Here is a 13,767-nt window from a genome sequence, read left to right on the forward strand (position 1 = left end):
GGAGTTGGAGATGGACAGGGAGACCTGGTATGCTGCAGTCCATGGGATTGCAAAGAGTCGGACATGACTGAGTGACTGAACTGACTGTGGTTTGTTAGAAATAGCTTCACAGGACAGCATCTTTCTGAGGATGGGAGATGACTGCTTTAGTCACCCTGACATCCTAACTGCTTTAGTCACCCTGACATCCTAAGTAGGCTGTTTGCCTGTACCAAGAGGCTGAACTGGAGTGGACACAGTTGAATTTCATAAGATTCAGTAGTGCACAAAATCTAGCTTTTGTACTTCCTTTGATATCGATAGACCAGTTCGTGGTACATGAAACAGAAACAGTCAAATTGATCTTCTCTTTGGACTGAATTGAATAATTTGGTTGGTTTAGTTAATTCACAGGTGTTCCACTTTTTCTTTAGTTTTCCTTTAATTCTCAGCAGTTTCATAACAGTAAGTTTTCTCAAAGAAATAGCAGAAGTTGAACAAAGAGAATAAGGAATAAGAAAATAAACATCTCAAAAAATCTTGACTTGCTGCCTAATATTTATCAATTTTTGGAAGACCTAGAATTGGGAAGAAAATACAGAGAGGACAAAACCTGTACTAAATGAGATTTATTGGTCATATTATTTCTAAAATAACTTCTTTGAACAAAATAGACCTTAGATTCAATTTTCTCTGTGGCTAGAGAAAAGCCACAGTCACTTTGTACATCATCACCACATCTAAGAAAAGCATCACCTGCTCTGGTATATCCTTGAATAGTACTCAGCTGTTCCAGGGGTTAGAATGAGTGGCCTCTTAGGGTCCAAATTCATGTGATTCTTAAGGTTCTTTAAGCCCTTAAGTCTGTAATACACTGTTCCCTCCTCCCCTGGCTGCTGTGACCAGAGCACACTGAAACGTGATAATGATGGACTTAGAGTTTATATTTGTTATCCATAAACTGGTAAGCACATTATGTACATAATCTCATTTAATTCCCACCACCATCCTTTTATAGTGTTGCAATATCCCAGCTTTACTAACATTAAAAGTGGGTGGGGGATCTTACCATCCCTGTTAATTTAGGGTGAGCCCTAAACCCTCTTGAAAATTAATAGTCTCAGATACCTCAATAGCTGTCTACTGGAATTTCCCCTCCAAGTACACGTTGTCATTTCTGCAAACTAAAGATTTGTTCTGACTTGTGAAAATTCACCATGTACTTTCAAGTGAAATACTATCCTTGAATGTTTGCATTTATTCATATGGAATAATAGACTTTTGATAGAATTCTCAAATGGTGTGCTCCAAATAGGTTATAAACGTATTAAAAAATGATTCCCCTTATTTCCTGGGGCATCAAGTCTTGGGTCACTTGTTTCTGGGTCAACACGTCTCTTGCTGTGTACACATCATTGTCTCAGTGCCATCGTGAGAAATAGTTATAGAAGCACTGGCCATGGTGCTATGTGCTATCAGATGGGCCTGAAATCCAGTCAGATGGGAGGAATTGTGTGTGTAGCTTGGATAAGGTTCCTTGGAATCCTGGGAATATGGAAGGAAGATATGAGATTGGCTTCAAGAAAGGGATGTTTATTGTACCCAGGAATATTCTATTTCCTTTGTTAGAGTGTTGACTTTTTGCTCAGATCCTATTTTTGCCTTCTACCAACTTTTGCAAAGAGTTTGAGAGAGCTGGAAATAAATAAAATATTCATAAATGTATATACATAGATACTTAAAATGTAAACCTATACATTTTTTTTGTATATATATATGTGTGTGTGTGTGTATTTATATAATATTTAATCCACTATAAGACTGGCTATAGTATGCCCTTCAAGTAGAAAGAAAACTCTTAGAGAACGTCTATTTGAATTGTTTCAGAATTTAGGGGCATGAAATCTGAAGGACATAACCTAACTGGGGATCTTTTGAGAGCAATAGTTACTGATCTTTAATGTGTACACAAGGAAAAAGCATTGGCACAGCTCCCTTCATTTTGATCTTATGTCACTTTCCAGGTTATCCGGCAGGCTGGGTTAGTCATCAAAGGCCCTTAACTGGGTAGAAACAGATGATTGAAACTGGTGAATATTGTCCAGTCAAATAATGTGAATTTGCTAAAAAAAAAAAAAAAAACACAAACGAACTGTAATTTGGATTTTTTCCTGATTGATGTTTCAGCAGGTTTTTTCCCCTAACAACCAAAGATGACACCCCTAGTGACTTTACTTAAGACCAGACATGGAAGGAGCTGGAAGGACCCCACCCCATGAACACGAAGGTTGCAGTAGTGTGGGATGCACATTTAAACCAGTGTTTGTTAAGAAATTGTTCATCTGTAGGTCTAATAGGTGACTCATTGGAAAAGACCCTGATGCTGGGAAAGATTGCAGGCGGGAGGAGAAGGGGACAAAAGAGAATGAGATAGATGGATGGCATCACCAACTCGATGGACATGAGTTTGGGTAAACTCTGGGAGTTGGTGATAGACTGGCAGGCCTGGAGTGCTGCAGTCCATGGGGTCGCAAACAGTCGGACACAACTGAGCAACTGAACTGAGGTCTAATATGAGAGAGATCAGACAGGCCTATTTCCCCTCATTTATGATTAGAATTTATTTCTTCAGGATTCCATCCTCTTCATTCTGAGTTTTATATTGATACCATGGCACAGATGAGAGAAACAGGGAAACCACATGGGTCTCCATCCAGATAATACAGTTTGCTTCACAAGGGCTCCTGGCCACAGAATTACAGTTCTGGAAGATTCCTCCTCCTTCTAGGCTCCTCCTTCTGCAGCTGTGGCTCTTGGATTACCTGAATACAAACCACTCCTGTCTTTCTCCATGACCTGAAGTCCTTCCTGGAAAAACTTAGGATAGTCACTTGCTCTCCCAGCTTCATGTTTCTTATCTACAAATGGAAATGATAGTTCTTACTTTTCTTATTCACAAGATAGTTGTGAAGATCCTCTGAGAAAACTGATCTGGAAGAGCTATGAAATGATAACCCGAGTCTCTGTGATACAGGCATTACCCACCCTAACCCATCCCTTAGAGATGTACCAGGGCCAGTTGCCCTGGGTGACAAGGAGGGGGAGGCCCTGGGTTGGAGAGCATGGGATGCAGGTGCTCAGGCTGAGAGGACCCAGAAAAACCAGTGTTAACTCAGACAAGCATCTCAACCTTCTCCTGCCTCCTTTTTGGTCAAAATTTGTGTCAGGTATGATTACTACCTGCAAATTATTCATGCCACTCTGTTTGTTAAACCAGCCTGTGAAATTCAGTTATCAATCTCTTCTTAGATTTCTTTTAAAAGTGTTCATATTTTCTTCCCTGTGTTTCCTCTGCCCTCTCTGCCTTGTGCAGATTGTCATGGATTTGTCTCCACCTGAGATCATAAACTTCAGAGGCCTTGACCCAGACCATGTGAATCTACACATCCCCAGTATTGACCCCACTTCCGTAGCAGGCAGACACTAAGTGTTGATTGCATTCCTATGGCCTGAAGTTGTCCATTGTGATATCATACTTTTCCTTATAAAGATGGATACTTAAAGCAGCAGCATGTAATGTTTGGTTTCTATTCTTTCTGCCATCTTTTTAGACATTTCCCAAGATAAAATCACATTATGGGATGAGATGATTAAATGAGTGTTCATAGAATTCTTGGCACAGTGCCTTATATGCAGTAAATGTCTGATAAATGGTATCTGTTGGTGTTTAATCATTAAACTTTGAAATGGACATTTTACATACTTAGCATAATGGTGGAAAGTTGGATGTACATTGGGGGCAACTTACATGTGTCATAATAGCTCATGACACGGGCTCTCCAAGTTTGTGACTTAGGCTTTGTAGTCTTGATCAAGTTGTGTTTCTTCTCTATGTACCTCAGTGTCTCTATCTGTAAAATGAGATAATACTGTTACTACATAGGATTATTGTGAGGATTAAAGAGTTAATACATGTGAAGTTTTGAATGTGTGGCCCTGTACACAGTCAGCACTCAGTAAATATTAACTATGGATCGAAACCAAAAAAGATAATTCCTACTTCCAAAGATCAGCATTTGAATTTTTCTCTACTTTTCTGGACACTGAATTTATAATCAACCACTTCTATAACCTAACATGTATAGCTGAGGCTTCTGGATTCCTCATCTGTGATACCTGCTTGCTCATCTCTAGTAACACCTGTTGACTCCTGATAGTTTGGTATTCAAGTCTTTTTCCCTGGGAGTTTTAAATATTCTCTCATCTGTTAAAAGTAGTAAGTAAGCTACTGAGTGTATCAAAGGAGCTAATACCTGAAAAATTCTCCTCATGGTGTTTGACACATGCAATAAATACCACAAGAATCACACATTATTTTATTTCTTTGGATGGAAAAACATTCCCTATTATTCCAACACATCTTTTGGGAAAAGAGTTTAATCCTAACAAAACGTTAAAGTTTATCTTTGAAAAAAATCCTTAACAAAGACACCTCTGTATCTGTTTTCACTGTTTCAGGCTTTTTTACTTGTGATTGGTGTAGTAGGCGTGATGGTGGCAGTGATTCCTTGGATTGCAATACCTGTGATTCCCCTTGGCATCGCTTTCTTTTTTCTCCAGCGATATTTCTCAGAGACTTCACGAGATATTAAACGCCTGGAATGTGCAAGTGAGTACGGGACTCTCGGGTTGGTTTGGCGAAGTAGGCTGGCTTTCCTTTATGCCATTTTATTAATCAGACCCCTGAAATCCTGCAGACTGTCTTCTGGAATTTCTCACTAAGTTAACGTTAGGTAATTGAATATTATGGGCCCTGTTCAGTGTGGCCCTTAAGGTGGCAGGTCAGCTGTAGCTTTGTATTTTAGGACAAAGAGGTGAGTTTGCCCTGCCACATCCTGATTCCAGGGAACTGTTTACATCCTGCTTCTTGGACATTCCAGATCCACTGCCTTTCTGGGTGGAATCCTTGGGAAGAGTAGATTTTGCAGGCACTTGGGGTTCATCACTGGCTTTAAAAGAAAGCTGCATCCTAATCATCAGAGACAGTCTAGCATCTCTCTATTTCACAGAAAGGAAGGCTGAGTCACCAGATATCGACTTGTTCAAGGGCAGCTTCCCAGTTGGCACTAGTGCTAAAGAACCTGCCTGCCAATGCAGGAGACATAAGAGATACAGGTTCAATCCCTAGGTCAGAAAGATCTCCTGGAGAAGGAAATCGCAACCCACTGCAGTATTTTTGCCTGGAGAATCCCACGGACAGAGAAGCCTGATGGGCTACAGTCAATGAGGTCGCACAGAGTCAGACACAACTGAGAGATTTAGCAGCAGCAGCAGGTGAATTTGAGGATAGGGACCATCTATGTCTTGTTCATGACATACTTGCTAATAGAGCATCCACTCTATAAATACTTTTATTAAAAATAAAATACTTTATTACACTGGAACGAATATACAAGGGAAATAGGGGAATTTTCTTACCCCAGAGTTACTAGAAATGACAAGGAAAGGAAAAGTTTAAGAAAAGAAAAGGAGGTATCAGGAAATATATTCATATACCAGAAATGATACATTTGAAAAATACATTTTTTCACATACCTAAAAGATGGCAAGTAAGTTGCAGTTGTTAAATGTTTTAAAAAGCTAAGTGCTGTTATTTTCAGGTTTTTGTTTATCATCAACAGTATTTGGTAGAACACACTGTTCATATAAATGATGCTGAAATAATTCCCTTAGAAAGATTATTCAGTAGGCATGCAGTCCAGTATTCTATCTAACTTTGTAGCTTAGAATGATGGGGAACACATTTTATGACTAATCCTTCTGTTCTACAGCTATTCACAGAGGGTAGATTATATCAGAGCTTATCTCATTAATGCACAAACATATTTCATCAATATTAAAAATCATAAGAAATCATAAAGAATGTAGAATTGTTAAATGTATTTTTTTTAAAGGTATAAGGACAATAGCCGAAAAGGAAGGAAGATGTTTGTATCGATATCACAAACCTTAACCATGGATAGTTACTGCTGAACTTTCCATAAACCAAGCCAAGAAGAGAAGTATATCGAGTTACATGGTTCTTAGTATCTGGTGGCAACTAAGTTGGAAAAAAAAAAAAAAAATCTAAGTTCATCAAAACAAAGGTGATTTTTATTGTGGCATTTGCATGTTTTGTTTTTAATAATAAATTCTTAAGAGGCATTTATCCTAAGTATTTGCATAATACAAAGTGGTTGTTGGTTTCATAAAAGCTATAGAAAAATTTTTGGTCATCAGGAGAATCAGCTAAACTCCCGTGAGTTTTGGTCTTAGGAGGTGTTTGAATGGGATGCACAACAGTAGAGTCCAGGTATGTATGACGTCCTGCTGATGTGAGTTGGTAGGATGTTAGGATGCAGGGAGGCAGAAAAGGAAGTGAAGAGGTCCATCCAGGCTTCTGTAGACAAGGCCTCACATGTTTTATAATTTGAGGCTGACTTATGAAATGGCGTTGGGCTTCCCAGGTGGCACTAGTGATAAAGAATCCTCCTGCAATGCAGAAGATGCAAGAGACACAGGTTCAGGCCCTGGGTTGGGAAGATCCCCTAGAGTAGGAAGTGGCAGCCTACTCTGGTAATCTTGCCTGGAGAATTCTATGGACAGAGGAGCTTGATGAGCTACAGTCCGTAGGGTCACAAAGAGTCAGACACAACTGAGCACCATGAAATTGAGCCATTCAACAGTCTTGTTGCAAAGCAGGTCTCTGGTATATTCAATGAGGAGTTGTTCCAGAAGTAACCTGTGACTAAGATTTATGCCTGGGGAAAGGGCCACTTCCCATCCATAAGAAAAGAAATATGGGCACTTCTTAAGGCTTTTTAAAGAGAAAGTACTGGATTTTTAAAATGTTTTTAGAAACCATCCCCAAGAAAGAGAAATGCAAAAAAGGCAAAATGGTTGTCTGAGGAGGCCTTACAAATAGCTGAGAAAAGAAGAGAATGTAAAGGCAAAGGAGCAAAGGAAGGATATACCCATCTGAATGCAGAGTTCCAAGAACAGCAAGGAGAGATAGCAAGGAGAGAGCCTTCCTTCATGATCAATGCTAAGGAATAGAGGAAAACAATAGAATGGGAAAGACTAGAGAGATCTTGAAGAATATTAGAGATACCAAGAGGACATTTCATTCAAAGAGGAGCACAATAAAGGACAGAAATGGTATAGACCTAACAAAAGCAGAATATATTAAGAAGAGGCGGCAAAAATACACAGAAGACTGTAAAAAAAAAGATCTTCATGACCCAGATAACCATGATGGTGTGATCACTCACCTAGAGCCAGACATCCTGGAATGTGAAGTCAAGTGGGCCTTAGGAAGCATCACTAGAAAGAAAACTAGTGGAGGTGATGGTATTCCAGCTGAGCTATTTCAAATTCTAAAAGATGATGCTGTGAAAGTGCTACACTCAATATGCCAACAAATTTGGAAAACTCAGCAGTGGCCGCAGGGCTAGAAAAGGTCAGTTTTCATTCCAACCCCAAAGAAAGGCAATGCCAAAGAGTGTTCAAACTACCACACAATTGCACTCATCTCACACGCTAGTAAAGTAATGCTCAAAATTCTGCAAGCCAGGCTTCAGCAATATGTGAACTGTGAACTTCCTGATGTTCAAACTGGTTTTAGAAAAGGCAGAGGAACCAGAGATTAAATTGCCAACATCCGCTGGATCATTGAAAAAGCAAGAGAGTTCCAGAAAAACATCTATTTCTGCTTTAGTGACTATGCCAAAGCCTTTGACTGTGTGGATCACAATAAACTGTGGAAAATTCTGAAAGAGATGGGAATACCAGACCACCTGACCTGCCTCTTGAGAAACCTGTATGCAGGTCAGGAAGCAACAGTTAGAACTGGACAGGGAACAACAAACTGGTTCCAAATAGGAAAAGGAGTACATCAAGGCTGTATATTGTCACCCTGCTTGTTTAACTTTTATGCAGAGTACATCATGAGAAACGCTGGACTGGAAGAAACACAAGCTGGAATCAAGATTTCCAGGAAAAATATCAATAACCTCCGATATGCAGATGACACCACCCTTATGGCAGAAAGTGAAGAAGAACTAAAAAGCCTCTTGATGAAGATGAAAGAGAAGAGTGAAAAAGTTGGCTTAAAGCTCAACATTCAGAAAACGAAGATCATGGCATCTGGTCCCACCACTTCATGGGAAATAGATGGGGAAACAGTGGAAACAGTGTCAGACTTTAGTTTTCTGGGCTCCAAAATCACTGCAGATGGTGACTGCAGCCATGAAATGAAAAGACGCTTACTCCTTGGAAGAAAAGTTATGACCAACCTAGACAGCACATTCAAAAGCAGAAACATTACTTTGCCAACAAAGGTTCGTCTAGTCAAGGCTATGGTTTTTCCTGTGCTCATGTATGGATGTGAGAGTTGGACTGTGAAGAAGGCTGAGCACCGAAGTATTGATGCTTTTGAACTGTGGTGTTGGAGAAGACTCTTGAGAGTCCCTTGGACTGCAAGGAGATCCAATCCAGTCCATTCTGAAGGAGATCAGCCCTGGGATTTCTTTGGAAGGAATGATGCTAAAGCTGAAACTCTAGTACTTTGGCCACCTCATGTGAAGAGTTGACTCATTGGAAAAGGCTCTGATGCTGGGAGGGATTGGGGCAAGAGGAGAAGGGGACGACAGAGGATGAGATGGCTGGATGGCATCACTGACTCAATGGACGTGAGTCTGAGTGAACTCCGGGATTTGGTGATGACAGGGAGGCCTGGCATGCTGCGATTCATGGGGTCGCAAAGAGTTGGACATGAATGAGCAACTGATCTGATCTGATCTGATCTGAAGGCTGTATATTGTCATCTTGCTTATTTAACTTATATGCAGAGTACATCATACAAAATGAAGGACTGGATGAAGCACAAGCTGGAATCAAGATTGCTGGGAGAGAGATCAATAACCTCAGATATGCAGATAACACCAGCCTTATGGCAGAAAGTGAAGATGAACTAAAAAGCCTCCTGATGAAAGTGAAAGAAGAGAGTGAAAAAGTTGACTGAAAGCTCAACATTCAGAAAACTAAGATTATGGCATCCAGTCCCATCACTTCATGGCAAATAGATGGGGAAACAGTGGAAACAGTGGCTGACTTTATTTTTCTGGGCTCCAAAATCACTGTAGTTAGTGACTGAAGCCATGAAATTAAAAGACTCTTACTCCTAGGAAGAAAAGTTATGTCCAACCTAGACAGCACATTAAAAAGCAGAGACATTACTTTGCCAGCAAGGTCTGTCTAGTCAATGCTATGTTTTTTCCAGTAGCCATGTATGGATGTGAGAATTGGACTATAAAGAAAACTAAGCACTGAAGAATTGATGCTTTTGAACCGTGGTGTTGGAGAAGACTCTTGAGAGTCCCTTGGACTGCAAGGAGATGAAAGCAGTCAATCCTAAAGGAGATCAACACTGAATATTCATTGGAAAGACTGATGCTAAAGTTGAAACTCCAATATTTTGGTCACCTGATGCAAAGAACTGACTCATTGGAACAGACCCCGATGCTTGAAAAGATTGAAGGCAGGAAGAGAAGGGTACGACAAAGGATGAGATGGTTGGATGGCATCACTGACTTGATGTACATGAGTTTGAGCAAGCTCCAGGTATTGGTGATGGACAGGGCAGCCTGGCGTCCTGCAGTCCATGGTCTTGCAAGGGATTAGACATGACTGAGTGGCTAAACTTAACTACTGGGTTTTTTCAGTGTTTGATCTGGAGAGTCTGAGAACTTTGGCTCTACCCTTGTGGAATATTGGGATTTTTATTTTTTATTTTTTATTTTTTTGCACCATAGTATGCTGTGAGAACATTAGACAGCAAACTATTCCGTCCAGATACCCCCTCCTCCACACTCCATATAAGCAAATGTGGTGGCCAGTAAATTAGAACTGTTTATGTTCTCCCTCAAGGTGAGGGGGGGAGGGTCTGTGCCATAAATAATACCACTGTTTTCTTGAAACAGTAACTGATAGTATGTCTTAAGGTCACTGCTGAAGGCACCAGTAAAAACAGGGACACCCGACTGCTGTATTCAGAAGGCTTAAACTTGCTTCATCCTTGTGCTCTGAAGGACTACTGACGTCTTGAGGTTTAGTTTCAGATCCTACTGCCAAGCTGCCTCTGGATGCTTAGGCTGACTTTTTTTTTTTCTCAGCTTAATGACAAGTATGTAGCTGCTTTCATGGGTTTATTGGGTACCTATTTGCAAAAGTGAGCATAACAGCAGTCACAGAACAGTGCATAAAATCTGGATGGCATTTGGTTGCCTTTCTCTAGCTAACACTTTTTGTTTGTTTTTAAAACTTTTAATTTTGTACTGGGGTAGAGCCAAATTACAAGCAATGTTGTGATGGTTTCAGATGAGCAGTGAAGAGACTCAGCCATAAATATATTTGTATCCATTCCCCCCCAAACTCCCCTCCCATCCAGCCTGTCACATAACATTCCATGTACTGTACAAAATAGGCCCTTGTTGGTTATTTGTTTTAAATATAGCAATATGTACATGTCTATCCCAAACTCCCTAACTATCCCTTCCTCCCATCCTTCCTCCCAGAAACCGTAAGTTCATTGTCTCAGTCTGTGAGTTTCTGTTTGTAAGTAAGTTTATTTATTTCATTTTTTTAGATTCCACATATAAGGGATGTCATATGATATTTCTCTCTATCTGACATACTTAATTCAGTAAGTAATGACACTCTAGGTCTACCCATGCAGCTGAAAATGGCATTATTTCATTCTTTTTAATGGTCTAAACAACTCTTCACATTTAGCAGTGCCTGAATGATGAAGCCATATCCAAATTCTGTCTGAAAGTGTGCTGTGATCAACTAGCAATGTCTGCCACAGGCATTGCTGGCAGAAGGTTAGCATATTTGCCATGTGTATTCAGACTATGGATCCTCATGTCTGCTGTTTTAAGTGTTCTCATACCAGATTTCTAGGGACTTTATTCAACCTCAGGTGCTTAGTAAGATGTACAGTAATGACTAAGGTGGTTGGATATTAGCTAAGGAAGATTTGGGGTTTTCTGAACATAAAGTCTGGAGAAAAATATATTTAATCACACATGGGGATCCCTAACCCTCATTATTCTCCCTCTGAGACATTACAGTTGGAATTAAAAGCAAAAGCATGGGATTAAAACAGAGTTGGGTCTGACACCTGCTCTACCATTTAGGTGGGTTAATTTACTTAATCTGGGCAGGGAGTGCTCTTAATCGCTCAGTCTCTGGAAGTCTCATGAGGGTTTCTGGAGTCAGTGCTTGTCAAGTGCTTGCAGACTACTACCAAAGACACCAAAACCTTGAACATGAGGGAATTCAGAGCATAATAACCACTAGCAGGTCTCACATAGAGTGATGATAACCCACAGCAGGGCTATCAGCCAAGGGTCCTTGCATGTAGTTCTCTGCCCTCCCCCTGCCAGGGAAGATCTTCAGTCTTTGTGGGGTGTGTTCTGAATCTTCAGGGTTGTGGACACACAGCTGTCAGTCATATGAAAGGTAGGGTTACACGTGTGTGTGATTGTAGACTGACGCCTTGGCTCTTATAGGATAGTGAGCTCAGTGTTTGTGGGAAAGAGGGTATTTCACTGCCCAAGATAAGACCGGGGCCTTGATATCCCCACTTCCCTGACCAGTTAATCTTCTGTGGATACCCTCCAGTTCACTCATCCTGGAATCCTGCTCAGCCCTAAGTGGGGTTTGAAAGAAACAGCATAGATTTTCACTGTTCTGCATTCCCTTGCTGCTGCCAAGTTGCTGCAGTCGTGTCTGACTCTGTGCGACCCCACAGACGGCAGCCCAGCAGGCTCCCCCATCCCTGGGATTGTCCAGGCAAGAGTACTGGAGTGGGGTGCCATTGCCTTCTCTGTCTGCATTCCCTTAGACCACTGTAACTGTTGGATATGAGGTGAAGTTGGTGATGGGGTCTTTGAGTTTCCTAGTGTTTAAACGGGGTGACACAGGCTTCTAGAGTTGACCCCACCCTCCCTACTGGAGAGAATCAGCTGCAGCATTGATCTTCTGACAGGGAAGCAGGTGAGGGAGGCCATGCTGAAAAGTTCTCTCCAGGACTCTCCCTGGGTGAACAGCCATGTGCTTCCTCCTCAGAAGCCTTGTTGGTGATGAACATCACAAGATTTGTTGACATAGTGTTGACATCACAACATTTGCTGTGGAAGTGAGAGCCTGGTTCTAGTGAATTTTCTGTGGTCTCTGTAGTTGGACTCTTAGTCTCCTCCTTACAGGATGATGGGCTCAGAATTCACCTGCATCATCGCTGTGAGCACCCTACTTCCAGATGTACTGAGTTCTGTGGGTGAGTTGGCATACCTGCTGGGGCTGCAGAAAAGGCCTGTGCAGAGCTCCCAGGCTTTCTTATTTGGAGCATGAGCTCAGTCTGTGTTCATGTTGCACTTACAAGTACAAAGTTATAGGAAGCTAAAATAAAAAGTTAATAGGATGGACAGAGAGACCAATGTGGATGCTGGAATAAGACCACAGACATGTAACTATACAGTCATAAACACCACCAAATCATTTCAGGCTCTTTGCCTAAATTAAGTACAGAGGGGAAATATTCGATCTTGTTCCAGTTCAGAGGTTTTTATTTTATTTTTCCCATCACAGGTCAGGGACTCTATAATTATGGTTCCTGGTCAGATGTCCCAGGTGGAAAGAACCCAGGACTGAGTGGATGGACAGATAGCCCCCAGCCCAGACTTTCCTCCCCCAGCCCAGGGCTTTCAGCCCCCTCCGAGCCCTGTGTCTCACAGGAGGAATCCTGCTGTTTCCTCCTTGTAGAACCAGGGACGCTAAGCACAAAAGGTGGTTCTGTGTCTTTGCTCATTTGTACCCCAGACCCTTCCCATACACACACACAGCTGCAGTGCCCATATGCTCGTCGGTACCAACTGAACTGTCACCCAGATAGGCATTCAGTTGCCAGGCTAAAGAGTCATGTCCTGAAAATATTTTGGAGTTTCCATTTTGATTCTTTTTCCTCCATCATTTAAAAAAGTTTCTGTATTCTCCTATAAGATAAGTTACCCTAACTTCCTCAAAACATCCTGTGAGGTTTTACTTACAGGTTTTCTCTAGGAGATGCATAGGTAACAAAGTGATGTCAGTATTTTCTGATGATAAAGCACAAGTTATCACTCATCCCAGACAGAGGACACAGGCTCACTCTCCGCCCCCAAAACAGCTAGTTACAGCCTTGTTTCTGGTGGGGAATGAGAACCATAAGGGTCCTTCCTGCCCAGCAGCCTGCAGTCCACCTGTTCCAGGATGTGCAGAAGCCTGACCCTGGGGCTTGTGGTCAGCATGCTCTTAGAGAAGATGGCAGGAAATGAATGGTCAGTCATGTGTCACCTGACCCCAAACCTATATGAAGTCACTCAGAAGAGAATGGACACTAAGGCTACTGTCAGATTCTCAAAGGGTGATGTGAATGTCACAAATCACAGTGACCTCCAAACACCAGGACACGCATTCAGCAGATATAAAAACACCCATCAGGTTACCCGAGCAGAAGTCAAGACTGTTCAAAAGCTCCTCATCTGCCGGGTCCTGTGGGCACAAGGGTGGTGCAGTGTCAGGTGCTCCATGACCCACACAGAGGCTCCTGGCACAGATGCAGGGAGACGCCCAGGATGGGGGAGGGAGCAGACTGTCCCCTCCCCTCACTTGTCTCACCCTCCACTGTCTGGCCCTGCTCCAGGGTAG

At 41.7% G+C, this 13,767-nt stretch overlaps 1 protein-coding gene across 1 annotated transcript in view; it reads left to right on the plus strand.

The window, feature by feature from the left end:
- Window positions 1-13,767, plus strand: part of LOC113889191 (multidrug resistance-associated protein 4-like) — a gene marked incomplete at its 3' end in the record, with an annotated part of 50,578 nt that overhangs the window by 13,523 nt on the left and 23,288 nt on the right. Inside the window, exon 2 of the mRNA XM_027535983.1 lies at window positions 4,498-4,648. Within this exon, the coding sequence (XP_027391784.1) occupies window positions 4,498-4,648 (151 nt within the window). The remainder of the gene's footprint in view (window positions 1-4,497; window positions 4,649-13,767) is intronic.

This window comes from Bos indicus x Bos taurus, unplaced genomic scaffold, assembly GCF_003369695.1.
Source record: "Bos indicus x Bos taurus breed Angus x Brahman F1 hybrid unplaced genomic scaffold, Bos_hybrid_MaternalHap_v2.0 tig00004281_arrow_arrow_obj, whole genome shotgun sequence".
In the NCBI taxonomy this organism is placed as follows: Eukaryota; Metazoa; Chordata; class Mammalia; order Artiodactyla; family Bovidae; genus Bos; species Bos indicus x Bos taurus.